Source organism: Mesoplodon mirus, assembly GCF_964341445.2.
Source record: "Mesoplodon mirus genome assembly, chromosome: 18".
Taxonomy (NCBI): domain Eukaryota; kingdom Metazoa; phylum Chordata; class Mammalia; order Artiodactyla; family Ziphiidae; genus Mesoplodon; species Mesoplodon mirus.
Window position 1 is genome coordinate 47,583,379 of NC_138994.1, and position 25,933 is coordinate 47,609,311.

The 25,933-nt window shown below is 56.0% G+C and overlaps 5 protein-coding genes across 7 annotated transcripts; 2 read left to right on the top strand and 3 right to left on the bottom strand.

Moving 5' to 3' along the window:
• Nucleotides 1–1,580: 1,580 nt before the first annotated feature.
• Nucleotides 1,581–4,516, bottom strand: SLC25A11 (solute carrier family 25 member 11). The gene is made up of 8 exons (XM_082604059.1): nt 4,282–4,516; nt 3,525–3,677; nt 3,235–3,441; nt 2,959–3,049; nt 2,790–2,880; nt 2,604–2,703; nt 2,472–2,523; nt 1,581–2,335 (listed from the first exon to the last, which is right to left on the bottom strand). Exons 1-8 carry the CDS (start codon nt 4,374–4,376, stop codon nt 2,180–2,182), a joined length of 945 nt encoding a protein of 314 aa, XP_082460185.1. The 5' UTR covers nt 4,377–4,516; the 3' UTR covers nt 1,581–2,179.
• Nucleotides 4,517–4,569: 53 nt separating this feature from the next.
• RNF167 (ring finger protein 167) lies at nt 4,570–9,382 on the top strand. 2 transcript variants are annotated; one of them, XM_082604058.1, is made up of 10 exons: nt 4,570–4,590; nt 4,955–5,457; nt 5,543–5,623; nt 6,894–7,019; nt 7,125–7,212; nt 7,401–7,491; nt 7,721–7,826; nt 7,969–8,062; nt 8,710–8,790; nt 8,870–9,382. In XM_082604058.1, exons 2-10 carry the CDS (start codon nt 5,374–5,376, stop codon nt 9,166–9,168), a joined length of 1,050 nt encoding a protein of 349 aa, XP_082460184.1. In that variant the 5' UTR covers nt 4,570–4,590; nt 4,955–5,373; the 3' UTR covers nt 9,169–9,382. The 2 variants fall into 2 exon arrangements, with proteins under 2 accessions (XP_082460184.1, XP_082460183.1); XM_082604057.1 differs by lacking the exon at nt 4,570–4,590 and adding an exon at nt 4,725–4,818.
• Nucleotides 9,383–9,846: 464 nt separating this feature from the next.
• PFN1 (profilin 1) lies at nt 9,847–12,727 on the bottom strand. Its single transcript, XM_082604065.1, has 3 exons — nt 12,451–12,727; nt 10,790–10,982; nt 9,847–10,178 (listed from the first exon to the last, which is right to left on the bottom strand). Exons 1-3 carry the CDS (start codon nt 12,580–12,582, stop codon nt 10,081–10,083), a joined length of 423 nt encoding a protein of 140 aa, XP_082460191.1. The 5' UTR covers nt 12,583–12,727; the 3' UTR covers nt 9,847–10,080.
• Nucleotides 12,728–12,865: 138 nt separating this feature from the next.
• Nucleotides 12,866–20,316, top strand: ENO3 (enolase 3). Of its 2 annotated transcripts, none has more exons than XM_082604056.1 (12): nt 12,866–13,802; nt 16,116–16,202; nt 16,444–16,539; nt 16,690–16,748; nt 16,920–16,989; nt 17,383–17,516; nt 18,406–18,628; nt 18,720–18,917; nt 19,119–19,320; nt 19,752–19,860; nt 20,020–20,078; nt 20,165–20,316. In XM_082604056.1, exons 2-12 carry the CDS (start codon nt 16,118–16,120, stop codon nt 20,232–20,234), a joined length of 1,305 nt encoding a protein of 434 aa, XP_082460182.1. In that variant the 5' UTR covers nt 12,866–13,802; nt 16,116–16,117; the 3' UTR covers nt 20,235–20,316. The 2 variants fall into 2 exon arrangements, with proteins under 2 accessions (XP_082460182.1, XP_082460181.1); XM_082604055.1 differs by lacking the exon at nt 12,866–13,802 and adding an exon at nt 13,906–15,484.
• Nucleotides 20,317–21,115: 799 nt separating this feature from the next.
• On the bottom strand, nt 21,116–25,924 carry SPAG7 (sperm associated antigen 7). Its single transcript, XM_082604064.1, has 7 exons — nt 25,309–25,924; nt 22,767–22,834; nt 22,442–22,530; nt 22,237–22,321; nt 21,897–21,986; nt 21,641–21,797; nt 21,116–21,526 (listed from the first exon to the last, which is right to left on the bottom strand). The coding sequence occupies exons 1-7, from the start codon at nt 25,391–25,393 to the stop codon at nt 21,417–21,419; spliced, it is 684 nt and encodes a 227-aa protein (XP_082460190.1). The 5' UTR covers nt 25,394–25,924; the 3' UTR covers nt 21,116–21,416.
• Between the last annotated feature and the right edge of the window lie 9 nt (nt 25,925–25,933).

Here is a 25,933-nt window from a genome sequence, read left to right on the forward strand (position 1 = left end):
CCCAGGTGCCCCACCCTAGTTCCACTGCTCACCCCCAAAAGCTCTAGTCTTGGCCTGCACTTCCCCTGCCTGGGCTGCCTTTTCCCTCCTCCAGGGGTAACCACCCACCAGGCCAACCACAAGCAAGTTCCAGCTCAAGATCCAGGTTTCCTGGGAGCTCAGTGGTACTACTGAGGCTATCTGCCTGCCACCTGCAGTACTAGGAGGACGGGTGGGTGCCTCCCGGCACCTGTGGCCTCAGAAACACAGCTCTCCTGCTTTGCCCAGGGCAGCAGGACAGGGGAGGGGAGGGCCTGGCAGTGAGTGCCATCTTGGTGGGTTTTACTGAACTACTCTCGGTTTCCTGCTGTCAAGCTTGCAGGTAGGCAGATGGAGCCCAGTTCTCTCCCCTGGTGCCATGGATTCTGCCATTCACCTGACCACCTTGGGTAGGGCTTTCTCTCCTGCCTCCAGCCCAAGCCAACACTTAGGGCCCAGAGAATGGGAGTGAGGGCTGAGCCTTTCTGGCTCCATGGAGACCCCTTCCTCCAGATGGTGCAGGAAGAATCCTCCTAATCTGAAACCCTGACCGCATCTTTCTCCTGCTCTGAACTCTTCCCGATATAGAGGACAACTCCCGAGCTTGGCGATCGAGGACTTCCGTGCACCAACCCATCTAACAGTGTAGCTTCCCCTCCCACAGCAGACACTTCACAGCCTGTGCTCCAGCTATTACAAACTTTGCAGAGATCACCTGCTCCCCCGCGTTTCTCCTCTAAGCCTTTGCTCTCAGTGGGCCAGTAGTGCTGCCCCGCCCCACTTCCCTGGCCAGTCGGGTACTGTGCACCGTCTCCCCTCGCCCAGGCTGGCCCGGGTGCCCCACATCACCCTGCAGCGGTCTGTTGCTGACTCCCAGTTTCCCTGTGTCATCCTCCCCTCTGGACTTGGCACTCCTTAAGGACAAGGTCCAGGCTTCAGGTGGCTCAAAGCGGGCCCTGTGGCCCAGGCCAGCATGTGCACGGAGAGGGTAAGAAAAGAGGCAGAGGTGGGAAGGCCCGGCTGCACCGCCAGGCTGCTGAGCTCAACTTCTTCTACTGACGAGGTTCTGCCAAGGCGACAGTTCCCACCTGCCGTCTGCCTGTCCCCTGGCCTACCTGTCCCCTGGCCTGGCTCGGGAGAAGCCTTCGGGCCTCGTGCTGCCCAGCCCTCCTTCCCATTGACCTTCCTATGCCCTTTTATGCCCCAAGAGGTTCCTAAGCTCCTTGAGGGCAGGGCCTGGGAGTCACACATCTCCTAAAGAAATGGAGAAGGCAGTCACTCTCCCCAGTTTACAGCCCACATCAAGCCTCCAGGCTCTGGGGGCCCGGCTCCGTGCCCACTCTGCCCCTGACAAGTCAGCCTTCCCCTCTCAGACTCTATTCCCTCCCTCTTCAGGCCGCAGAAACAGTCACCAGACCCCAGAGGTTTTTCCTGGGGATTACATGAGATGACCTGGGCGTCTGTTGCATTCTTGAGCGAGGGGCTGGGAAGCAACACACAGGGCCTGGAGTTTGGGTTTTTCTCACCCTTCAGCTGCTGCAACATGACTTATTTACATAACATTTGCATAAAAACAGCGGGAACTTTTTCTTTAATAATTTTTCTTTAAAACTCCAGTTCCTGTTCTCCAGGGGCATCCGCTTCTTTGTCCAGTCTCCTCCCCCTCCTGCGCCCACAGCTCTCCAGATTTGGGGGTGGTGTCATCAATCCAATTTATTGATTACGTCCTCAGTGAGGTGGAGGAAGGAAGGGCCATGTCCTCCCACTGCAGACCTTTGATCATCTTGACAGCTTCGGCTCTCTCCTGTCCCCTCAGCTCTGCCTTGGTTTCCCCACTGAGAAGGGGGACCTTCTGCTGTACTATGTGCCCTGAAACTAATACCCAAGAGGAGGCCAGAAATCTGCAGGGAGCTTCCCACCTCCGTGCAGGGCACAGGCAGGGACAGAGAGATCATGATGATTAGGACAAGGAGGGCAAGCTGGAGCAGGGGCAGGACAGACCAAAAGTCCTTTATCACAGAGGAGGGAACCATACTGTGGAGGGAAAATAAATAGAGGGGCCCAGGGCAGCAGAGTCTAGGTCCCCTGGGGGGCACACTGACTGTAGGAGCAGCGGGCGAGTGGGAGCCCCGGCACAGCGGCTCCAGGCCCCTCACTCGCCTCAGCCACTGAGGAAGAGACGCTTGTAGGCCTTGTTCATCTGCTCCAAGAAGATGAAAGTGAGGACAGTGTGGGGACCCAGGCGGGCATAGTATGGTGTAAAGCCCTTCCACAGACTGAAGAAGCCCTCGTAGCGGACGACCTTCACCAGCACATCCTAGACAGCCAGGCAGGCACGGCACTGAGGCTGGGACCTGGCCTCTGGGACCCTCTTCCTCTTACCCAGCTATCCCCCACCCCCACTCCCAGGACATCCAATCCGGCAGCCCAAGACCCTAGCCCTGCTTCCTCACCAGCCCGTTCTTGTATTCTGGCTTCCCGTCAATCATTCGCATGTTCTGGATCCTGAAGGAGAGGAGGCAGGGGCGTGAGAGACATAAGGAGGGCTCTCCCGTCCTTCTCCAGGCCCAGGTCTGCATACTCACCGGGTCTTGGCAATGTCCACAGGCATAGAGGCAGCAGTGGTGACCAGGCCGCTGATCATGCTGGCACAGAAGTGGCACAGGATGTTGTCAGAGAAGTAGCCTGGAGGAGGCGGAGCAGGGGGTGGCAGTCAGCTCAGAGCTGGCCCAGGCTAGGCTGGGAGCTGAGGGCCCAGCTCTGGGTCTCACCTGAGTCCAGTAAAAACTGCTTGGACTGGGAGTAGGAGGCGAGCTGGGCGGCATTGACGACGACGGCCCGAGCCATGGTAGGGATGCAGCCCTGGGGTGGGGGGGATGGAGAAGTCAGAAATGCCCAAGACCTGACCCCACATCCCCAGTCTCCAGCCCCTTCACTAACCCTCCATAGTGTAGGAACGCCCTCTTCCCGGGTAATTCGAATCAGGGCATTAAACACGTTTTTGTAGCCACGGCGCTGGTCAGCTGGAAGCCTGGTGGGAAGGTAGGGAGAGACCAAGTTTGGGATAGACCCCCCTGCCCCCACAGGAGCAAAGGAACGGAGGCCAGAATGCTGTGAACAGGTGAATGCTGTGCTCTAAATCTAGAATAAGAAATCAGTTCTTTCATTCTAGATTCCAGGGCATGGGGCTGGGGCAGGCCCGGACCTGGAACTCACCGGCCATCAGCTGTCATGCGGATAAGAGCCACCTCAGCTGGTGTTCCCACAAAGGCACCAGTTGCACCTGCAGTCATGCCAATCAGGGCCTTCAGCAGAAAGCCAGGGGGTGTACCATCAGCCCCAGTCAGGCGCTCAAACAGCACGGTATAGATACCAAGGCGAGTAGTGGTATAGGTGGCCTGGCGCAGCAGGCCAGCTGACAGCCTGGGAAGTGAAGGAGTCAGTGCATCAGGCCGAAGTCTAGAGCTGTCAACCCACACCCTACCCCCATCCTTTGGCCCCAGTACCCGGTGTAAATGCCCCTCAGCCCTTCTGCCCTCAGAATGCTGGTGAGGGCATGGAAGCTGGTTTTGTACTCTCGTGTCTTGGCTCCTTCCCCACTCAGCTGCATCCGGTTCTTCACCAGGTCCAGGGGCTGCACAAAAACTGTAGCTCCCATCCTGGGGGAAGACAGGGGTGGAGTCAAGAGCTAGGTGTCCCAGATCTACCAAAGCCCCCTGGAGCCCAGCAACAAGAGATCACAAAGGGCAGGGCCTGCCATGCGATTGACTACATGTTCAGGAGGCTGCTGGGCATGTGTACAAAAAGAGTCTCTGCGTGTACCAAGAGCAATGGGTCTGAAAAGTCCAGCGGTCCAGTAGAGGCCATGCAATGAAAGTGTTCCATACGGCTCCAAGGGTGTCAAGCAGTGACCCAGAGATTGCATGCAGTCCGACCCAAGGAGGAGAGGTGGGCATTCATGACCTGGGACTCCACGTAGTCCAGCAGGAGCCATGCAATGACCTGAAACCTCAAAACAGCCCCGCAGAGCCAAGCAATGGGTTGGGAAACTCTGGTGGCCCGGTGGGGGCCGTGTATGCAGCCCAAAAGGGGCCCTGCGCTGCGTGAAAAGATCCTAGCAGCCTATCAAGGACCTCGTAATACGATGGGGACAGCAATGACCCCGTGTCACCTCGGTTCACTGCAACACACCCAAAGAACAGGGCCCGGTTCCTGGCACCCGTCCCTGAATCCTCCTGTCCCATCCCTGGGGCCTGAGCTTACCCGGCCAGGCCCCCAAACAGGAACTTGACGGACTTAGGGGAGGTACGGGGCTTCCCGTTCACCCCACTAGCCCCGGGACTCGCCGTCGCCGCCATCGCCACTCAATGGCCCTCAGCTCCCGGACCCGTGCGCGCGCGGCCCCGCTCGCGCCCAAGGTGACACCGCGCGCGCAACAGAGGAGAGGGCGCGCGCGCACGCCCCGGCGCTCAGGTCCAGGGCCAGCTGGAAGTTGGCGCAGGCGCAGGCGCAGGCGCGAGCGCAAAGGCGTCCGGGAGTAAGGCGGAGCTGAAGGAGGAGCTTCAAGAATGGGTGAGGGGATGGGGTGCAGCATAGGCGCAATTTTTATCGAATTGGAGTCGCGGGAAAATAGAGAGGAGGGTATTTGAAGATCTCGCGAGATCGAGTGAGTTCGACTGGCCAGAGTTAGGCGGTCTCTCGCGATAGATACAGGAAGCTGTCAGCAGGTGGGAGGGAGTGTGGTGAGGACTCTCGCGAGAGTTGAAGGTACGGCGGCGGCGGCCAGAGGGAGCAGGAGAGGTTTGTAAACCGGGCAGCTGAGGGATCCCGGGTACTAGCGGAGAGGCGACTGAGTCGTCTTCTGGGGCCTCGGTGCTCCTTTCATCTCCACAGGCACTCCCTCCACCTCTAACCCTTCTTTTAATCGGCCTTTTAGGACCGGAAGTCCTTCGTCTTGAGCGTCCATTGCTGGAAGCGGCCTGACTTTCTTTGCCGGAAATCCTCTTCCAGGGGATGGAAAGACGGCCCACCTGGCCGGAAGTCCCACCTTCTTGAGCTCCCCCACCCTTCCAGAAGTTTTTCTGTCACCTGTGCTTGCCTCCGTTCCCCTTCCCCGTATTATTCCTGTACCAGAAAGGGGTATTTTTGGTGTCTCCCTCCCAGCTCCATTAAACGGGTTGGCTGTCTCACTCCCCGAGTCGGGGGTCCTTCCCCGCGCCCCCATGTAGCTGGGAAGTGGGACCTGGGGGTGGTTGGACCCCTGGGATCCTGAAGGAGGGCAAGAGAGGGCGCAGAACTCCGTTTCTGCTCCTGTTATCGGGACGCGGCCTCCTCCGCCTCTCCCCTCCCGCTGCCATGCACCCTGCGGCCTTCCCGCTTCCTGTGGTTGTGGCCACTGTGCTGTGGGGAGCAGCCCCCACCCGGGGGCTCATTCGAGCGGTGAGTCTGAGGGGACGTTAGGGGAAGGGCGCTGAGGGGAGAGCTTGCAGGCTGAAGGGCAAACATGGACTATTTTTGTCCGCAGATCTCGGACCACAATGCCAGCATGGACTTTGCAGACCTCCCAGCTCTCTTTGGGGCTGCCTTGAGCCAGGAGGGACTTCAGGTGATTTTCTTCCCTCTTTCCTGTTTCCCTGAATTCTCTCTGCTGGGTAGGGGTTGAGGAGCCTTTCTTGGGGGAAGCCGGAGGTAGGAAGAGAGTCAAGTTAGGAACTAAGTGCAAGAACACATCTAGTGTGGTGGAATCCAGAATCTGGAGGGAGAATACAAAGTCTCCTCTTAGAACTCTGAGCCTTAGAAGGGAGACTGAAAGTGGACTAAGATAAAAGGCAGGACGAGTGGTGCATATCAATAGGGTCTCTAGAGCCAGTTACTGGTTTTATGACCTTGGACAAATTATCTCTCAACCTTAGTTTGTTTTACTGTAAAATGGGATAATAATAGAAATTATCACATGTATTATTGTGAGAATTAGATAAGCAATTTTGTAGTTTTTCACAAAGACTGCCACATAGCAAGAACTCAGTTGGGCCATAGATATCAGTATAGTTGTTTGTGAAATGGGTAATTGGAAAATTAAAGGGAGGTGTTAAAAAAATTCAACTGAGTAAATTTTGAAGCTCTTACTGGCTTTTATTTAATGACCCATGAATCAGGCAGCATTCCACCTAGCAGATAGAAAGGATCTCTGAAGAACTATACAAAATGAAAGACTTATAGCCAGAAGGGGGTGGGGCAAGGAAGTTATACTAGCAAAGATTTGATTGTCTTTGCTAGTGGCAAAGATTTCCTTTCTTTAGGGGACTGCAGGGGTCTACCAGGCAGATTACCTCACTAGTGCTGACCAAGTAATTCCAGATAGAGTGGTTTAAGATTCCATTCCTGGGGGAGGCTAAAATTATAATGAAGTATTGAGTTTGGTGACATGGGGGTCACAAACAACTCCATTTGGGTTTGGTCTTGTGTTTTTTTTAAACAGGGGAATATGTTCCCTAAGACTATGTATTAGAGCAGGGAATGTGAAACAACTTGAGAAAGTGACATGGATGAATGGAGAATTGAATTACAATCAGTGGGAAACTGGAAGGCACAATAATTAGCTAGGAGTGTGGAGTATATATCAGCTCATCTGGGAAAGGGAGAGGGATGATGGAGGGTCTGGTAAAGGGATGTTGTTTGATGTGATTGCATCTTCAGGAGGCTAAGAGAAGAGGTAGATGTCTGACTTTGGTGGGATGCTCAGACCCCAGGAATGAGCTCAGACCCCAGTGGGCTCAGACCCCACTGACCTGTGGGGGCCATTGTGCTTGGTGGGACCTGTGGGGAGCAGCACCTAGGGAGATGAAATCCAGCTGTTGTTTGCTTCTCTTCTTCAGGGCTTCCTTGTGGAGGCTCACCCAGACAATGCCTGCAGCCCCATTGCCCCACCACCCCCAGCCCCGGTCAACGGGTCAGTCTTTATTGCACTGCTTCGAAGATTCGACTGCAACTTTGACCTCAAGGTTGCTGAATGTGGAGTGGGAGCTGGGAGGCTGAGGGTAAAAAAGGCACCAGGAATGAAAGGTGGCAAGGCCCATGATGGCTCCTTATCTGCCTTGTCTCCCTAGGTCCTAAATGCTCAGAAGGCTGGGTATGGTGCAGCTGTGGTACACAATGTGAATTCCAATGAACTTCTGAATATGGTGTGGAATAGTGGTAAGGTTGGAGGATCTGGACAGCTGGGTTTTCAGTAGAGCTTAGACTGAGAGATGGCGGGAGGGCTGAAGCCTTAGGGAAAAGAAATCGGTCCTTTAGGTGGAATGGGGCAAGAAAGCCAAATGCCAGGGTTACCAAGGATTCGTATGGAAGGTTGGGTCCCCAGTGTAATGCCCTAATCCCTGCAGAGGAAATCCAGCAGCAGATCTGGATCCCGTCTGTGTTTATTGGGGAGAGAAGCTCCGAGTACCTGCGTGCCCTCTTTGTCTACGAGAAGGGGTAGGACGTGTCCCTCCTTCCCACTCTTCCCTCAGCACTTCCATGCCACCCTGGAGTCCGAGCCCATGCCCCAACCATTCAGCCTCAGGCCCATCACGCTCTGCCTCTTGGTACTTGCTTCCCATCCCCTTCCCCCTCTGTGGGCCCTGTCCAGAGCCAGTTACTTTGTCCCTCTTCCTCTGTCCCTTTGCCTTTCCTGCCCCTCTGATACTCATCTTCCTTTTCCCAGGGCTCGGGTGCTTCTGGTCCCAGACAATAGCTTCCCCTTGGGCTATTACCTCATCCCTTTCACAGGGATTGTGGGACTGCTGGTTTTGGCCATGGGAGCAGTGATGGTGAGTAGCTCAGGGACCAAGATGGGAAGAGCTGAGGCCTTTAAAGCCACACTGGCTCTGGGGTTGCAAGATAGGGCTGGTTTGTACGGGATTGTCCAGATTTGTTCTCTAAGACTGATCCATCCACTCCCCCTTTCACCAGATAGTTCGTTGTATCCAGCACAGGAAACGGCTCCAGAGGAATCGACTGACCAAAGAGCAACTGAAACAGATTCCTACACATGATTATCAGAAGGGTGAGGAGGGTGGAGGAGAGAAGGCCTTTCCCACTATTTCCCTGGTTCTGAAGGAGTTGGAGCCCAGGAGAAGAGGCAGAGATGGCAGGGAGGTGTCAGCTTGAGATGCCACCTTTGCTCCTCTTTTTACGCATACATACAATGAGGACAGGACAGGATTGGAGCAGGAAACAGAAAGCAAAAATGATTAAATGTAGTAGTTGCGGGGGTGGGGGGGAGATGGAGGACCTTGCTCGTAAGAGAGAAGGCGGAGAAAGCAGAAAAATGGAAGGCGTGGGGAAGATTCCTCCAGAGAAGGCAGACACAGGTAAGGAGGGGCTGGGTCTTAGGCACTGGAACCTCCAGTGCCCATATAAGGCTATGGCAGAAGCCCTGCCCCGTTTCTGCTCCTCCCACCCTCTCTCTCTCCAGCCGCACACCTCCCCCCAAAAAACCCACTTCCCTTCTTACCTGTTTCTCTTTACTTGTTCTAACCCCGGATTCCTCATGTTCTACCCTGCTCCAGTCTCAGCTCTTCCACTGGCTCTGTAGAACCAGAGAAAATAACTTTTGCAGGGCTTAGCTCCACCACAGGCCTCCCAGAGTGAGTTCTTGTGGGCCCTGGTCCAGGATGGCTCAGTAAAAGAACTCCTTTCTTCTTTCACCAGGAGACCAGTATGATGTGTGTGCCATCTGTCTGGATGAATATGAGGATGGGGACAAGCTGAGGGTGCTCCCCTGCGCTCACGGTGAGGCCCTCACTTCCTGTGCCCGTGCCCCCCCCCACCCCGGCAGGCAGCACGCGCTTCACCTCATTCCTCTTGGCAGCTTATCACATCCGCTGTGTGGACCCCTGGCTCACTCAGACCCGGAAGACCTGCCCCATCTGCAAGCAGCCTGTTCATCGGGGTCCTGGGGATGAGGAGCAGGAGGAAGAAACCCAGGGGCAAGAGGGTGATGAGGAAGGGGAGCCGAGGGACCAGCCTGCTTCCGAACGTACCCCACTTCTGGGCTCCACCCCCACCCCTCCCACCTCCTTTGGCTCTCTAGCCCCAGCTCCCCTCGTCCTTCCTGGGTCTTCCACAGATCCCTCACCCTCTACCTCTGCAGCTGCCATCCTGGTCTAGTAGTCCCCTTTCCCCTCTCCCCTCCACCTCTGATGACCTGTTTGCACAGCTCCTCCTCCTCTCTATGGTCTTCTACATTGAGGGATCGGAGACGAGGAATAGGAGTCTTTCCACCCCAGGTTTCTCCCTTACCCAACTCTATCCTCTTGAAAGGGTTGGGGGTACAAAGGGATGGGGTTTTCATTTATTGGGTTAATAAAATTGTTTTTGTGGACTAAGGGTGAGATCATTCTCCCACAGGTAAACTTCTTATCCTTTTGGGGCATTGTCCCTTTCTGCCATACATGGGCAAGGGAGTGCTGGGAGGCTAACCTGTAGTCTACAGGGCAGCCCCAATAGGCATCTGTTGTGACTCCGAGGGGGAGCCCCACCCACATGTGAGGATGACTCAACTGGCCTCTGCCTTGCCCGCAGGCCTGGACCCATTCTCTTGGTCTGGATGACTCTATTCCATTATCCACCAATTCAGTTAGCACATTGAGGACCTAGGTAGGGCTGGCCCACCTGGCCAGGTAGGAGGGAGCAGGTGTTTAATCCTGGACATGAAAGCAAGCTCAAAATCCTAGACTTTGTAGTGCCTCAACCCTTCTGCTGCTTCTGACCCCAAGCCAGGATGAAGGAGGCAGATCACAGTGGCTGTCCTCCATCCTGACACCCAGGCTAAAACCACACAGCACCTTGTCAGTATAATCTTTTTTATTCAGGAAAAAAAACCAAAAAAAAAAGTTTTCCAACCACACACAGGAGGGGTATGGGTTGGGGGAAGGGTGTCTGTCCATCCAGCCCAGGCCCCCAGCCCATGTGGTTTTGGCAGCAATAAGGGGTGTGGGGTAATGGCCCAAAAAATAAAAATGGTGTATGTGTGTGTGGGAAGGAGAGGGGTGCAAAAGCAGTGGGGAGTGACAGACGAGGTCAGTACTGGGAACGCCGCAGGTGGCAGGCCATTTCATGACATTTCTTGTTGATCGTACCACCGTGGATACCTTCTTTGCCCATCAGCAGGACTAGCGCTGGAGGAAAGAGAAAGGAGGCTAGGACCCAGGTGTCACAATCCCACCCCCGGCCAGCTGTTCAGCAGCTGTCCAGGCCTGGGGGCTGTAACCCAACCTCATCTCTCCCACCCCCCCCCACACACAGGCAGGCTGTCAGTCACCCTGAAACAATAGGGCTTTTCAAAAGAGGAAAATCAAGCTTAAAGGCTGGAAAGGAACACAGTAAAATTTAGGGGTCAAAGGCTTGTGGACAGTTGACTCGTGTTCAGGCTAGAAATGGCTGTGGATGAGTGCGCCACCTCCGTTTTAAGAAAAGAGCTCAAAACACAAGAGCTAAGTTCTGGCTTATGACTAACAGTCTACCTCCTCCAAGAAAATAAGTTTCTCATCTGAAAAGGCTCAAGACAAAAAGGAACTTAAGAGGTAATACAGTTCAACTTCTTTACATTGTAAAATGAGGAACTGAGAACTGAAGGGACAATCCAATGTCCCAGCTTCCAGCAGGCTGGGAGTAGAAACTGGTCTGGTCCCTTCATACTGGGTGATCCACACAGAAGAACCCAAAAAATTAATAGAAGGAAGTACATTAGAGATTTTGGAACTAGAGAAAGGGTAAGACTCAAACTCACTCTTGGTAGTCAGGGTGACAGTGATATTGAAGGTGGGGGCTCCGGAGGTGCTCTTGGTACGAAGATCCATGGTAAATTCCCCTTCCTGCATCAGTGAGTCCCGGATCACAGAACATTTCTGGCCCCCAAGCGTTAGCCCATTCACGAAAAAACTTGACCGGTCTTTGCCAACCAGGGTACCAACCTCAGCTGGCTGGAAGGGGAATCAAGCACCCATCAAGTTAGTCAGTACACCAAGGTTCCCACCTTCTTCTCCAAGGACCCACCTGCCTTCCATTTCTCCGGGAAGCTAAACCCCCTGGGGGGGAGATGTGTATGTTATCTGCTTTGTACACATCCGTGAAATTTGAAAGACTCAGGACTGTTGGAAGTTAGTACACAAAAAGATCATGATCTTCAAACCTAGAGAACGGTAATAAGAAGGGACAACATATTCCTCTGGAAACTTAATATGTCGTTTAATAGGGAAAGCAAACCCAGGAAATAAAGGGGGCCAAAAAGCAGTTAAGAGAATGGAGTGGAATGGAGTGGGGAGCCTTTGGATGCTCAGAACTCCTTCAGGAAAAGCAGAAGCGAAGAGGGAAAGGGAGGGGGCGGGCAAAGCAGGCGAACCAACTTTGCCCTTATTTGGTCAAAGGTTCTGCAGGAGTTGTTAGGGGCCCGGACGCCTGGGTCTCCAAGTAACCTAGAGTTTAGGTCCAGGTATTTATGCTCTAAGATGAGCAAGCAGATGCCTGGGGGCTTTCCGGGAAAGTTGAAAACTTTTGGAGGGGACCTGGGACTAGACCCGGCAAGCCAGCTCTCGGGTCCAGATACCCCAGGGAACGTCTCTCTCCCTCCCCCTTAACACCCCAAATCCCCACATCCGGTCCCCTCCCGCCCGGAAATCCCCTTCCCCCCCATTTCGAACTTCCGCTCCCCCTCCCCACTTCCGGGCAGTGTGGACAGAGGAGGTGGTGATGGGGACAGCAGTAGTCGTCCCATATTCCTTCACTTATATACTGTCCTAGAACTTCTCACAAAGTTCCCCTGCTCCAGGCCCCGCCGGATGGCGGGAAGGGAGGGCGAGGGGACTTCCGGGGCTGGCCTCACAGGAATGTTGAGTCCAACGTGCCGACTTGGGGTTGGGGGAGGTCGTGTGGCGGCCTAGCCCTCTCTTACGGAGTTGGGAGGGGCAGGGAGCCCACGGAGGACGGGCATGGGACCCAGGCCATGCGACTGGGGCTACCTCCCCCATAAGGAGGAACAATGGTGGAGGGGGCGCGAGCTGGCGGCCGGAAGTAGAGCTAGGGGTCCAGGGGTCCCCAAGTCCCTTCTCAATCACAATCCCGAGCGGAAATTGCGGTGCGTGCCCGACCCACCCTGGAGGAGGCGGAAGTGGGCCGCCGCACCGGGCGGTGCGCCCCTCCCCGCCCTGTGTCCCGGATGTAACGCCCCGTCGCGGAAAGCGGAGCGGCGGGCTGGCTGGGCGCCGCCGCCCGGGGCGTAGGACTCAGGGGGCCACGGAGGGACCCGCTCACGTGCAGCCGCCATTCGCGCCACTTCCAGGGCAAGGACCGGGTCACGGCCTTTCGCTGCCCTCCCCAGACCGCGCCCGCCACCACCCAAGTCCCTCCCTCAGGGTGCAAGCCCGGCCAGTCTCCGCGCAGGCCTCGCAGTACCGTGATGTTGACGAAGGTCTTCCCGGGGACGGCGGCCCAGACGGAGGGCGAGTCCTTATAGCCCACGATGGCCGCGTCCTGACACACCCCGTCCGCCATGAGGTTTTCGATGTAGGCGTTCCAGCCGGCCATGGCGCTGCTACTGGGGTGCTCTCGGGGCTGCTGCTGGGGCCACGGGCTGGGCTCGGGCTGCCTCGGGCTGGCGGGCGGGGGAAGGCGGAGAGCTTGGGGCACGCGCTGCTGTCCGGACCGCGGCTCTGCTAGCAGTGCAGCAGCCCTCGCACCGCCACTTCCTGCTCCTCCCCACCCCCCTAGATTTTTATTTGCAAAGGGCGGTGGGGGCGGGGCCTGCTCCCCATTCCCTCCCTCCCTCTCTTCGCCTGCCCAGATAGCGAACTTTGCAAGTGCAATTTAAAAAATCCCTCCCCCTACTGCAAAATTTGCAGAGTTCGATGGAAAGCGACGCAAAAAGGATGGGGGGCGGGGTGGGTTAGGGTTAGGGCTCCCTCCACTTCGCATAGAATATCAGTCAGACTTTGGTGTACGGAAAGGGAGTGAGCCAGAGGGAGGAAGGAAAGTGAAAAGAGAATTAGCAAACTGCAAATTTAGCAAATTAAAGAGGATTCGGGTAACTCAGGGTTAAACGGAATGACTCCCCCTTCCCCCACCTCTGCCGGGGGGGGGATGTTGGGGGAAAGGAACGGCGGGCGGCGGCGGCGCCTGCGCCCGCGCCTGCGCCTGCGCCCGGGCCGGGAGGGAAAGCGCGTGGCGCGGTTGGGGTTGGTGGCTGGCTTCGCGGGCGCACGCCCGGGCGCACCGGATTTGGACCCCCTGCGAAGGAAGGCCGGCCGGGGACGTGTCTCCCGCCGGGCGGAAGGGGCGGGGGGGAGGCGTGCGCATTGCCGCTTCTGCCCCCCCCCCCTTGATTTTATTTATTCAAGAAATAAGGGAGTAAAGGGAAATTTGACAAAATACCCCGGCCGTTTTCAGAGTTGAAGGCATCCACCAGGGACACTTCTGTCCCCAGCATCTACCCGGGCGGCACAAGTGGCACTGGCTGGAGCCCACCTCGACTCCAGGGGATTATCCCTCGCGCTGGATCAACTCCAGCCTCAGGCCTCACCCCCACGTCCCAGCTCCGCCCGTCCCCCGGTCAGCAGTTTGGGTCACCGGCCGTGCCCCTTGGCCCGTCTCTGCAGAGGTCACTGAGGGACCGTGGGGCGAGACGGGCGGGCTTATTTTTCAAGGCGGAAGAATACTAAGCGGTTTCAAGATTGCAACTTTTTCAAGAGGGGAAAGTCCCTTCTACGTTGGCCCGTTAAGGTTTTTCTTCTTTTTCAGTTAAACTTATGGTAAGAACTTGTGTGCGATTAGTTCACTCACCGCCCACCGGGAAGAGGGTGGGGTAGGACCCGGCGGCCTGCTTAGGTGAACTAGCCCTTGCTGGCCGCCCGGGCAGCTGAGGGGCTTGGCTACTTCCGGTCCCTCGGGGGAGGGGCACCTCCCGGGCGGGAAGGGGCTCCTCTCCTCTCCGGTCCTCGCCAGCGTACGCGGTGCCCTCGCGGCTACTCCGAACCCCAGGGGCATCCACGGTCCCCGAACCCGTGTTCCTCGACAGCCGCGGTGGCTGAGTCACTGGCCGGCTCGGGCGGGGCCGCATGCGGGCACGTGGCGGCGCTCCCCGCTCGCCGTCTCCTGACCCTTGGCCTGCTGCACCCCCTTCCCCAGGGTGCAAATCTCCGGAGAGGGAGCGGCCAGAGATAAGGGGGGGGAGGGCGAGATGGAAGACCGGGGGTAGAGATCCTGAGGTGGGGGCTGGGAGACACACCGCGGGGCAGGCAGGGCAGGGAGGGGAGCTCGGGAGAGAGCCCGGGGCTGAGTCACTGGGCGCCGGCTGCTGCGGCGCCGGCGGGAAGGTCTTCCGAGTCGGGGGCGACGAGCAGGGAAGCCGATGATCTTCGTTCGCCGGCCGGCCGACCGGAGCCCGGGCGTGCCCTCAGCTCCCGGCAGGGGCTGCAGCCAAAGTCGGGGCAGACCTCACTCCCGCCAGGCCCGCCGAGGCGGAGAGAGTCACCGAGTGCAGAGACCCACTTCCCTGCAATGCTGCTAGCCGACCACCCGACTGGCCCCCGGCGGTCAGACGCTCGGAAAGGGCCACCCCCTCCTCTCGTCCATTCATTTTCTTCACTTTTGATTCAGCATCATTCACTGATGGGCTGGGATCACGACCTGAAGCGCCCGCGGTTGGTGGGGAAAGGGCTCCTGACTGTCTCCACGCAGGGCAATAAGTGCTGTCCTAGCGCTATCAGTAGGGCGCCGCGCCAACTCTGAGGGCCTGTCTAAATTCGTCAGCCTGTCCCCTCCCCCACTGCCTTTGCGGGCCCAGAGAGGGTAGGATGGGGTGGAGCCGAGGGAGGCCGCAATGGGGACCCTGAGAGGTGAGACTCTCTCACCTTCTGAGTGGGGAGTTCAATTTTAGAGCTCAGAGCTTGCCCAGAACCCCCTGCCCCTGCCCCCATTGAGGACAGAGGCAGTCCCCCGCCCTCCAAGTGAGCTGAGCACGTGTGGATGTCGTTCCTGCAGCCCCTCTTCCAGGCCCCCTCCCCAGCCCTGCAGGACTCAGGTTACCCCTGGCCTTTCCTAAAGGGCAATAGTTCCTCTTTAACCTTTGCAAAAGAGGAATATAATCCTGGGGAGAGGAGAAACACCCCCGCCCCATTCTGAAGCCCCTCCCCTGTTTCTCCCCAGGAGTGGAATTAAAAATAAGGACTTTTATTGGGGAACAGAGAGAAAGGAGGGGGTAGTCATTGATCTTTTGGGAAGGAGGCAGGTGTCTAGGGCCAAAGGCTTCTGTTTTAGGCTATAGTGGGCACTTGGCTGCCAGCCGGGCTGGAGGGGGAAGCTGGAGAGGGTGAGAGGCGGGGCTGGCTGGGGTACAGGGTGGCTGGAGGATAAATGCCCAGCCTGAGAGGGGGTGAGCTGACACTGTCCCAGCTGCCACCTAGACTCGCGGAGCCCAGCGAAGAAATCCCAGGTCTGGTGAATCTTTCAGCCCCGGGGGATAGGGGTGGTAAAAGGTGAGGGTGGTGCCTCTTGGAGAAGGGGGGGGGAATAGCATTCTTTTCCTTCTGGGACTGGGGGTGCTTGAGAAGCCTGGAGGGGTTGGAGCAAGCAGGATGGGGGTGCCCAAGGACAGGGAAACAAATGAGACTGTGAAGAGAGGCAGGCAGAGACGATGGAGAAGCGTGGTTAGAGTTGGAGCCAGGTGGGGGAATCTGGGGCCCCTGAGGATTTGGAGAAGGCTGAGGAGCAGGAAAATGAGGTAGACTAACAGGAGAGCATCCGAGGGCTAGGAATCCGTGGAGAATAGAGTACTTGGCCAGAGGGTGGAGGGAGAAGGCAGAAGTGCATCTTTGCAGGAGGTGGGGTTGAGAAAGTAGTGGTTTTAAGAGAGGCCTCCAGATTCTTAAGACGGGAGAGTGGAATAGGAGCTGTTCTGAGTGGGGGAGGGGCTACGCCTGCCACTTTGGTCTGTGACCTTTTTGTGGGATATTTTTAGCTCCAGCACCTGCCTTCTTGGGGTGGGAAGACTCTTAAAAGGGCAAGGGATTTCGGGTTCCTTAAGGGGTCACCGTCCGCACTCACTCACACCTCTCGCCCTGCAGCCATGGCCATGCAGAAAATCTTTGCCCGAGAAATCCTGGACTCCAGGGGCAACCCCACAGTGGAGGTGGACCTGCACACGGCCAAGGGTAACACAGGCCCATTGAATGGGTTTACCTGGGAAGACCCCAGCTCCATCTGCCTTTGCCCTCCAACTCTATGCCACATCCACTCCTTTCTCTGGGATCCCCTCTCCCAGCCTGCTCCCCAGCAGGGAGCAGCGCAACTCCCTCTACACTGCCTCCTGCCCCTGGGCTCAGAGAGGAGACAATCAGTCCTTTGGGGGTGAATGGGACTGACTCTCTGTGATCTTCCAACCTCCCACCTCAGGCCGATTCCGAGCAGCTGTGCCCAGTGGAGCTTCCACAGGTATCTATGAAGCTCTGGAACTAAGAGATGGAGACAAATCTCGCTACCTGGGGAAAGGTGAGGAAAGACCAAGGGGGTGGTTTCAGGATGTGGTATGCGATGTTTGCACAGGGTAGAGGACGGGAACCCAAAGCTCTTGAGGAGCTGGGGGCCACGGGAAGAGACCTAATTGAGTAGAAGATCTGAACCCCCTGCTTCGGCCTCTAGGGGTCCTGAAGGCCGTGGAACACATCAATAAGACTCTAGGCCCCGCACTGCTGGAAAAGGCAAGTGGAGGACCCTCTCTCCCCGTCACCTGCTACCTGGTCCCAGGCAGCTCAGGCTTGGCCAACCATCCCATCTGCTCCAAATACCTGCACTTCTCTTTCCTCCAGCACATACCCTGACTCCTGAGAAATCTAACCTCTGTTCTCCCCTCCTCAAACCTGCCCTTCCAGAAACTAAGCGTGGTGGATCAAGAAAAAGTTGACAAATTTATGATTGAGCTGGACGGGACAGAGAATAAGTGTGAGTGAAGGGCTAGGGACAGGGGACGGGATGGGCTGTGGGAGGGGCAGGGGAGAGACCGCGGACCAGGGTCTGGTTAGGATTATTTCTGTGTCTCGCATTTTGGGGCACACCGTAACTGGCTGGATTTGTATTCATCGCACAGGCATTTCCTGATGCCTGCCCTGTGCCAGGCTTGGGCCAGGCTGTGGACACAACCGTGAAGCCAACACATTCCCCTGGGCTGGGTGTTCCCAGAGCACCTCAGGCTGTTGGGGAGAGATCTGTTAACAAACTCAGTGCCCAGTGGTTTGGAGTTCTGGATTCTTTCTGGGGTGACCAGAAGGGACGTTCTAGGAGCTGACCCTAAACCCTGTGCGAGGGGCTTTCACTCTTTGTATTTGCTTCCTCCAGCCAAGTTTGGGGCCAATGCCATCCTGGGTGTGTCCCTGGCCGTGTGCAAGGCCGGAGCAGCTGAGAAGGGGGTCCCGCTCTACCGACACATTGCAGATCTCGCCGGGAACCCAGACCTGATCCTACCGGTCCCTGTGAGTGCAGCTGCCCCGGCGCATCCCACAGTGACCCCACCCAGCAGGGAGAGCATAAGCAGCCCCTGGAAAGTCCACCTTTCAGACCCAGCTCCAAAGAAATGGTTTCCTGAAATGGAACCCCTCCTGCTGCAGTCCAGCCCTCCCCCTTTCTCACAATCCAAACCTTCCCTTTAACCTCTCTCTGCCTCTTTCCCTTGCTGTAACCGGCTTCCTTCACATTCCAATCCCAGGCTCAGTAACTCCAATTCCTCATTCTGCCCTGTGCCCCAACCCCAAATCAGATCGAGAGCTTCTTCATGGCAAAGATCTTGGCATTTTATTTTCGTATCTTCTTTAATACTTATCAAACCAAATTTGCTCTTTATGGAAATCCTTTGAATTTCATTGCAATAATAATGTTACCATTTATTGTTACTTACTAACTAGATTGTATAAGAGCCTGAGCTCTGGAGACAAGCTGCTGGGTTCGAATGCTAGTCTTGTCCCTTTACTAGTTGTGTGATTTTAGGCAAGTTTATTTAATCTCTCTATGCCTCAGTTTCCTTATCTGTAAAGTGAGGGATAATAAATTGTACCTAGTTACAGGGTAGTTTTGAGAATGAAATTAGCCAATAAAATATATGTAAAGCACTTAGAGCAGTGCCTGGCCTGTAGTAAGTGCCATATCAGTGTTAGCTGCTACACCAGGCACAGGCTAAGAACTTTACATCCAGTTGCTCTAATTTAACACATAAGATTCTGCAGGCAAGCAGGTGGTGTCCCCATGTTATGGAAATGAGGAAAGAGTCTCTGAGGAGTAAAATTATTCATCCTAGACCATTCAGTAAGTAGGGGATACAGGATTCCACATCGATGCCCAGGTCTAAGCACCCTCTCCCCATCTCAGGCCTTCAATGTGATCAACGGGGGCTCCCATGCTGGAAACAAGCTGGCCATGCAGGAGTTCATGATCCTGCCCGTGGGAGCCAGATCCTTCAGGGAAGCCATGCGCATCGGAGCCGAGGTCTACCACCACCTCAAGGGGGTCATCAAGGCCAAGTATGGGAAGGACGCCACCAATGTGGGTGATGAGGGCGGCTTTGCACCCAACATCCTGGAGAACAATGAAGGTCAGTGTGAGCACTCAGAGGGGCAGAACTCCTGGGTCCCCATGGAAACGGGGTGCACCAGAGCCTCAGGTCCTCTCTTTCCCTCCCCCAGCCCTGGAGCTGCTGAAGACCGCCATCCAGGCGGCTGGTTACCCCGACAAGGTGGTGATTGGCATGGACGTGGCAGCGTCTGAGTTCTATCGCCATGGGAAGTATGATCTCGACTTCAAGTCAGCTGATGACCCCGCACGGCACATCACTGGGGAGAAGCTGGGGGAGCTGTATAAGAGCTTCATCAAGAACTATCCTGGTGAGACCCTGGGTGTTCCATCACTCCTGCTTGAGTCTCCAGCAGCTGCCCTACACGCTGGCTTCGGCATCTCCACTGCCACCAACTCAGTCCTTCCAATCCTTAGCGCCATTGCAATCTCCACCCAAACTCTTCTGACCTGTCACTCCTCTGTGAGGCCCTTCTGACCTTTAACCCGAATCTGTTCCCCTTTCCCACCAGTGGTCTCCATCGAGGACCCTTTTGACCAGGATGACTGGGCTACCTGGACCTCATTCCTCACGGGGGTCAGCATCCAGATCGTGGGGGATGACCTCACAGTCACCAACCCCAAGAGGATTGCCCAGGCCATTGAGAAGAAGGCCTGCAACTGCCTGCTGCTGAAGGTCAACCAGATCGGCTCAGTGACCGAATCCATCCAGGCGTGAGTGCCTCTGGCCCTGGGGCGTCACGGCCTCCCTCCACCCATACCCAGTCCAGCTACAGTATTGCCCACTAACTCCCAAGTCTGACTTTCCCTTGGCTCCTGACCCACCCCACCCTTTTGACCTCAAAGCTTTGATTAACTCTTGACCTCACCCCAAGAGCTTTGCCATTGTTGCCTTGCCATGCCTCATCCCCACCCCGACCCTATGACATCCCTGTCTCCCAGATTCTGCTTCTTCCCACCAGCATTCAGGAGCCCAAATTCAAGATCAAGAATCTCCCCTTCTCTCCTGCTTCCCAAAGAACTTAGTCACCACCCTCCCCTCAAATCTCCCACTCCCCAAAACAGAAGGGAAAAGCCCCACCTAGCCCCTGGCTTTCCCACTGAGGAGGTCCCACCGGACCTTATTGAGTGTCCTCTCCACCTAGCTGCAAACTGGCTCAGTCTAACGGCTGGGGGGTGATGGTGAGCCACCGCTCCGGGGAAACCGAGGACACATTCATCGCTGACCTCGTGGTTGGGCTCTGCACGGGACAGGTACTCGTGGTCCCCCCTCTGCCGACTGTCTGAGTTTTCTTGGGATCCCTGGCCTCCTGCCCTGGAGTTGAATGCCACCACAGGGTGCTCCCTCACGGCCAGGCCCAATCCCTCGTCCCTAGTCTCATGCAACTCCTGGAATTCCTCTTCCCTCTTCAGATCAAGACTGGTGCCCCCTGCCGCTCAGAGCGTCTGGCCAAATACAATCAGCTCATGAGGTACAGTGGGTGCAGTAGGCCTGGGTGTAAAGAGCTGAGGGCTCTTGGGTTGGAATATCACAGCCCTGACTTTGTCTGCCTTCCAGGATTGAGGAGGCTCTCGGGGACAAGGCTGTTTTTGCTGGACACAAGTTCCGTAACCCAAAGGCCAAGTGAGAAGCTGGAGGCCCCAGGATCCCACAGGACAGATCTAGGCCTTCAAGCCCTTCCCCCTGAAATAAACACTGGTGCCAACCAAGGCAGTGGCCTGCTCATTTGTGGGAGGGAGGGAGGAGACGCTGGTCTCTGGGCTGCATGAGACAGGAGGTGGAGAAATAGGGGCAGGAAGGGAAAACGGACATGGAACCTGCTGGGACAAGGAGGAAGTGAGGGACTGGCCAGAAAGTTGGGCTGGATCTAGAACCACACAGCTCACATTATGGAAGGAGGCTGGGGGAAGCAGGTGTATTATGTGAAATGAAGCTGAAGAGGAACTGGCAGAACACTGAACCAGCTCCGGAGAAGGGGAGCAGGGTGGGGGGCCAAGGCCTGACATCACCCTGAGGGGGCAGCGGGATCAGACCTGCCCATGAGTTGAAGTGCACGGTCTGCAGAGGGCACCGCAGTGTGAAGTCTGAGTGCTCATCCTTATGAAATCGAAGTGCTTGGTGAGGATGAGAGTGTAACCAGAGCAGCTACCATTTCCATGGAGCTTGTAGAATGTGAAACCATTCTAAATATTTGACATATACCAGCCTGTGTAATCTTTGAAACAGTCCTATCAGTTACATTATCCCCATTTTACTGGTGAGGAAACCGAGGCACAAAAAGGTAAAATACTTTAACCAAGGTAACAGTAACTGGCAGAGCCAGGATCCAAACCTAGGCCATTTGGCTGTGGTGACTGTGCTCTTAAAATACTATCTCTTATAAATTTCTACAAAAGTGCCAATATTTCGCCATCTTTGGCCCACAAAAACAATCTTATACTGTTCAATCTATAATTGTTTCTCTTCCTCTCCAGGACCCACCTTTCTCTGTTCAAACAAACCAAGACACTGGGTCAAACAGTGTTTACTGAATGTAAAGTAACCCCAGCCCCATGGGGAAGAAAATTCCAGGGAGAACAGAGAATAATACAGATTAAATACCCACCTGTATATTCACGCACGCGCGCGCGCGCACACACACACACACACACACATCCAAGCTCCAACAGTGACAAATCAAACACCTGCTTCCCCCAGCCTGAGTGACAGCTGTTAGGAGGTGCTTCAGAGGTGGGGCTCCAGGATGGGTTCTAATAGCAGCAGCCTCGTCCCTCCCTGCCCTCTGCCCTGCCCCAGGGAGCTGGGGTGTCTAGGAGGTAGGTGGCAACTCTTCCCCGCTCTGCCGCAGACGCTTCTTGGCCCGGATCTCATTCATGGCCTCTTCAATAGAGCGTGTGTCCCTCTTGTTGGCCACAGGCACTGGGGGCAGAGGGGAGGGTGGGAGGGCCTAGGAGCCCTGTGCTTCGGCTTCCCTCCCCTCCCCCCATCCTGTGCTCCTCTCCCCTGCCCTCCCAGCCCCCACTGTGGCCTCACCACAGCCGTAGGTCTTGTTGGCCTGTAGCATGTGGGCCGCATCCTTGGCTGCCCCCTTCCCAATGAGGTGGCTGTACTTGTCCTTGTAGTCGCTGGCAGGGCTCACCACCACAGGTCCCTGCCGGGCTGCCTCCTCCTCCTGCCGCTGGGCCAGCTCCTAGGGGTGCCAAGGTGGGGCACCAGAGCTCAGGGCCTGACCCCAACCCCTCCCAGGTGGGGGGCTGCAGGACCCCAGGGACTGCCAGGCATAACTCACCTTCAGCCTCCGTTTCTCCTCAGCCTTCTGGGGGTCCCACTCCTCGCCACGACGGTAGGAGTCCAGCTCTTCATCTGAGGGTGCAAACTCCTGGGAAAGAAGGAGATGATGGGGTCAAGGTTCCACATACATGTTTCATCTCATTCCTCTCCCCCAGCGTGGGGCACAGGCTGAAAAGGAGAGAGGAGACAGCGGGGAGCTCAGGCCTTTTACCTTTCTTTTGGGGCAGTGTGGCGTGGCACACAGGATCTTAGCTCCCCGACCAGGGTCGAACCCGTGCCCCCTGCAGTGGAAGCTCAGAGTCCTAACCACTGGACCACCAGGGAGGTCCCCCTTTTACCTTTTTGAAGATCATGACATAGCGACATTCGTCATCTTCCCCAAAGGAGAAGGATGTCAGGCCAGCCACTTCCACCACATCGTGTCTGGGAAGGGGGAGTGAAGGGGAAAAACTATGTAGAGCCACGAAGGGGCCCAGCGCCCTCCTCTGGAGGGTTCTCCCGTCTGGCCCTTTCATGCCTCCTTGGCCACCCAGAGACACTCACAGTATGCTCCTCTCTATCTTGTTCATAGGCTGAAACTTTTTCTTGATCTGCCCACTGTCTTGGATGAAATCTGACACCTCTTTCTCCATCTTGGTAAAGGAAAAAGGGAAGAAGGTATGAGATGATGGCCCCACCCCAATATCCCTCTCCCCTGCCGGGCCAACAGGCCTTGGCCTCCCACGCCTTTCCCAGCCACCGTGCCACTGGCTTCCGGGTTTCACCTCTCTCAAGACAGTTTCCAAACAAACTGACTCTTCAACCTTCCAATTCTAACTTATTGGAAGTCCTTTCTGAGGCTGTCCTTGATCTCTCCAGTTGTTCTCACCCTTTTACGAAACTCCACTTTCTGCTGTTTCTCTTGCTCCTGTAGTTTCTTCAGGCGGGCTGCCTGCTCTGGGGGTGAGAAATGGCAGCATGAGGCCGAGGTGGAAGCATGGGTGGGGAGAGTTTGTAAGGCTTCAAAAGGGATCTCATGTCCACTGGGAGGGTATCAGGCTAGGAAGGTAGGATTACTGTTTATTTGCCAAGCATTTATTGATAGTTCCTCTATACCTGGCACTGTGCTAGGACCTGGAGTACAAAGAGGATTAAGACATAGGTTTGCCCTTTAGGAGCTCACAGTTTAGTGGGAGTACCAAAGATTAGAATCATGCTCAACCCCGTTTCCCAACCTACCGGGGAAACCAACTAACAAACATTTATTTAATGCCTGCGACATACCAAGAACTATAAAGCACTTGGGGAGGTAACGAGAACAAACCAAGCCCTGGTCTCAAGGAGCTTATCATCTCAGTGTCTGCATAGGGAAGGGGAAATTATTTAACTTCCTATATTGTGTAACACCCCCACTTTTTACTTCTACAGCCAAGATGAAGCTGAAATGGCCAGTCTGACACTCTTCTCCTTTGGGGGTGTAGCTGTCTGAGGTGAGCTGTAAAGGGAACTACCTACCCTTGGGTCTCACTGTCCCCTCTTCTCTCTTCCGCCATTTCAAATTCTTTATATCCTTAAGGCCCACTTCTTCCACAGGATTGGAATTCCTTCAGCTGCACTGAACCTCTTCCCATTTTCTTAATCACTTCACGTCTTTGCACATGTTGTTCCTACTGCTTGAAATGCTCTTCCTCCTCTTGCAAACTTTGAGATCCACCATGAGTCAGAGTTACTCACTTCTTCCTCTGGGGCCCAAGCACATTCGGTTCAGACACCCACTACGGCATGTGCTGAGAGCTAACCGAGTGTGACTTTTGTCCTCCCTACCCCACTATGGGCTCCTAGAAGCTACAGACCCTGTTCATCTCCTATCCAGTTACTCTCTGTGGCCCCAGGGCCCCGACAGCTCAGGAGCTCTCCTCTCTCCCACCTCAAGGGCTCTGACCATCAGCACACCCCATATTGGCCACTGAGTGTTCTCGAACTGGCTTATGAGTCATCTCTCTGCATCTGAGGAGGTGGCATAAGACTATGGTTAAGAACGTAGCCTTAAAAGTCACACATGGGTTTGAAACCCCACCACTTAGTAACAGTGTAACGGCAGGCAACTGACTAAACTCTGAACTTCAGCTTCCTAGTCTGTCAACGGTCGCTGGTGAACCCACCTAGTCAGTCATGGTGTTAAATAATTCCCGTTCCCAGGTCCCATTATGCTCCCTCCTTCCTCAGAGCTTTCAAATCTCTGTCTGGAGCACTGTGCTCCCCTCTCACTTACTGACTTACCTATTCTTCACATCTCAGCCCACTGCAGACTAGGTTAGGACCCCTAGGTAGCCCCTCTCATAACAGTTATTTTTCTTTCAGAGCACTTATAAAGTTGGTTATTAAACTCCTGTGTGATCGTTTCATCAATGTGCATTTCATCGATGCTCCAGACTGTGGGCTCCTTGAGGGTACCCTGGCCCCTAGCAACCATTCAGTAAATATGGATGTTAGTACGATATTAAGCAGCTTGAGCCCTTTGAGCCCTTTGAAGGCACCCAGGCAGCCCTGGCCTCCCTCGGACGGGTGGGGAGCCGGTGTCCTCCCCAAGGTAGTCAGTCATTCTGTCAGACTCATTCACACTCCGCAAAGCGAGCAAGAGAGGCCTGTACCACCCGGCGGGCCGCGCCCTAAGCTTGCAGCCCAACTTGAGCCGCCTGCTGGGAAGTTACTCGGAGAACACAGGCGGGGAGACCATGGCCAATCGGACCGGGTAAGGGCATTCTCATCCCTCCAATCAACATTCACGACCCGCCCGGGGAGCTCGGAAATTTAAGGGGACAGATGAGAGAAAGGTTGGAGGGCGGCCCCAAGTAGGAGGGGCATAAGAGCGCCGAAAGGACCCAGTTAGAGGTGCTGAGGGTAGGGTGGGCTAGAGGAAGGTCGAACAAAACTTAATAGGTAGACCTTTAAGTTGAGGTGGCCAATAGGGGAGAAAGGACTGCGGATGGGCGTGTCCTGAATCCAATCGGAAGGGGACGAGGCTCAGGGACTCGAGCGCCAGGAGGTGGGCGGGGCCGAGCGGTCGAACTCAACCCCCCCTCCGATCCGAAGGCGGGCCGAGGAAAACCAAGGGGTTGGGTGGGGTTGAAGGCAGCCTACCAATCAGAGCACGCCACCGGCGGACAGGCGGGCCCGTCGGCGAATTGAAAACAAGGACTGCGGAAGGCCAAGGTAGAGCGAGCCAAGGGCCTGGCGCTGGGCTTCAGGTAGCCAATCATCGTCCGCTAACAACAGCGGGCGGTTTGGCACCCCTTTTAGGGACTCGGGGGGTCTCTGAAGGGGCCCGTGAGGGGTCTTTCAAGGTTGAGAAGGCGGGGTCGTCCAAAAGGGTAGGAGTGCGGTCCTGAGAACCGGGCTAAGAAAGCCGGTTGTGAATTTGGGATCCTCACCTCGGGCCTTGCGCCGAGTCTCCTGGTCACCGAGGCTGGGTGGCTTCTCCATGGAGCTCAGGATGGAGCCCAGTAGGTCCGCCATCTTGGGAGTGACTGAGAGGGGGGCGGCGCGTCTTAAAGGGAAGGGCAAAATGCCTTTAAGGCCGGAAACACGTCGGAGGCGGAAAACCACGCACCCGCCCCGGCGCGGCTTAGATCCCTGCCCAGCGCGCCCGCAGCCTCCCGCCGGCCGAGGCCCCGCCCCCCGCAGACAGAGGCCGGAGGCTGGCTGGTGCAGCGATGTTTAATGGCAATTCGTAGAAACCAAGCCCATGCACAAGTAGAAAGTGCTCGTGGAGCCGGCAGGAGGCCCCCGCCGCGCCTGGAGCCACAAGCCCGGCCGTGCAGCCCTCCCTGCGGCGCCTTAAATAGATTCTTCACTATACTCTGTATGTTACATTATGTACAAGCCCCCTCCCCTCGGGGACGGGGCGGGACTCCGCAACGCGTTCCTATATACACCCCCCTTTGGCCTGGAGGTTGGTGGCCAGAGTCGGTCGGGGTGACTGGGGAAGACAGGGCCAGAAAGGGAGGAGACAGACGCAGACATGCGGAGTCGGGGTGGGGGCACGGTCAGCCCTGA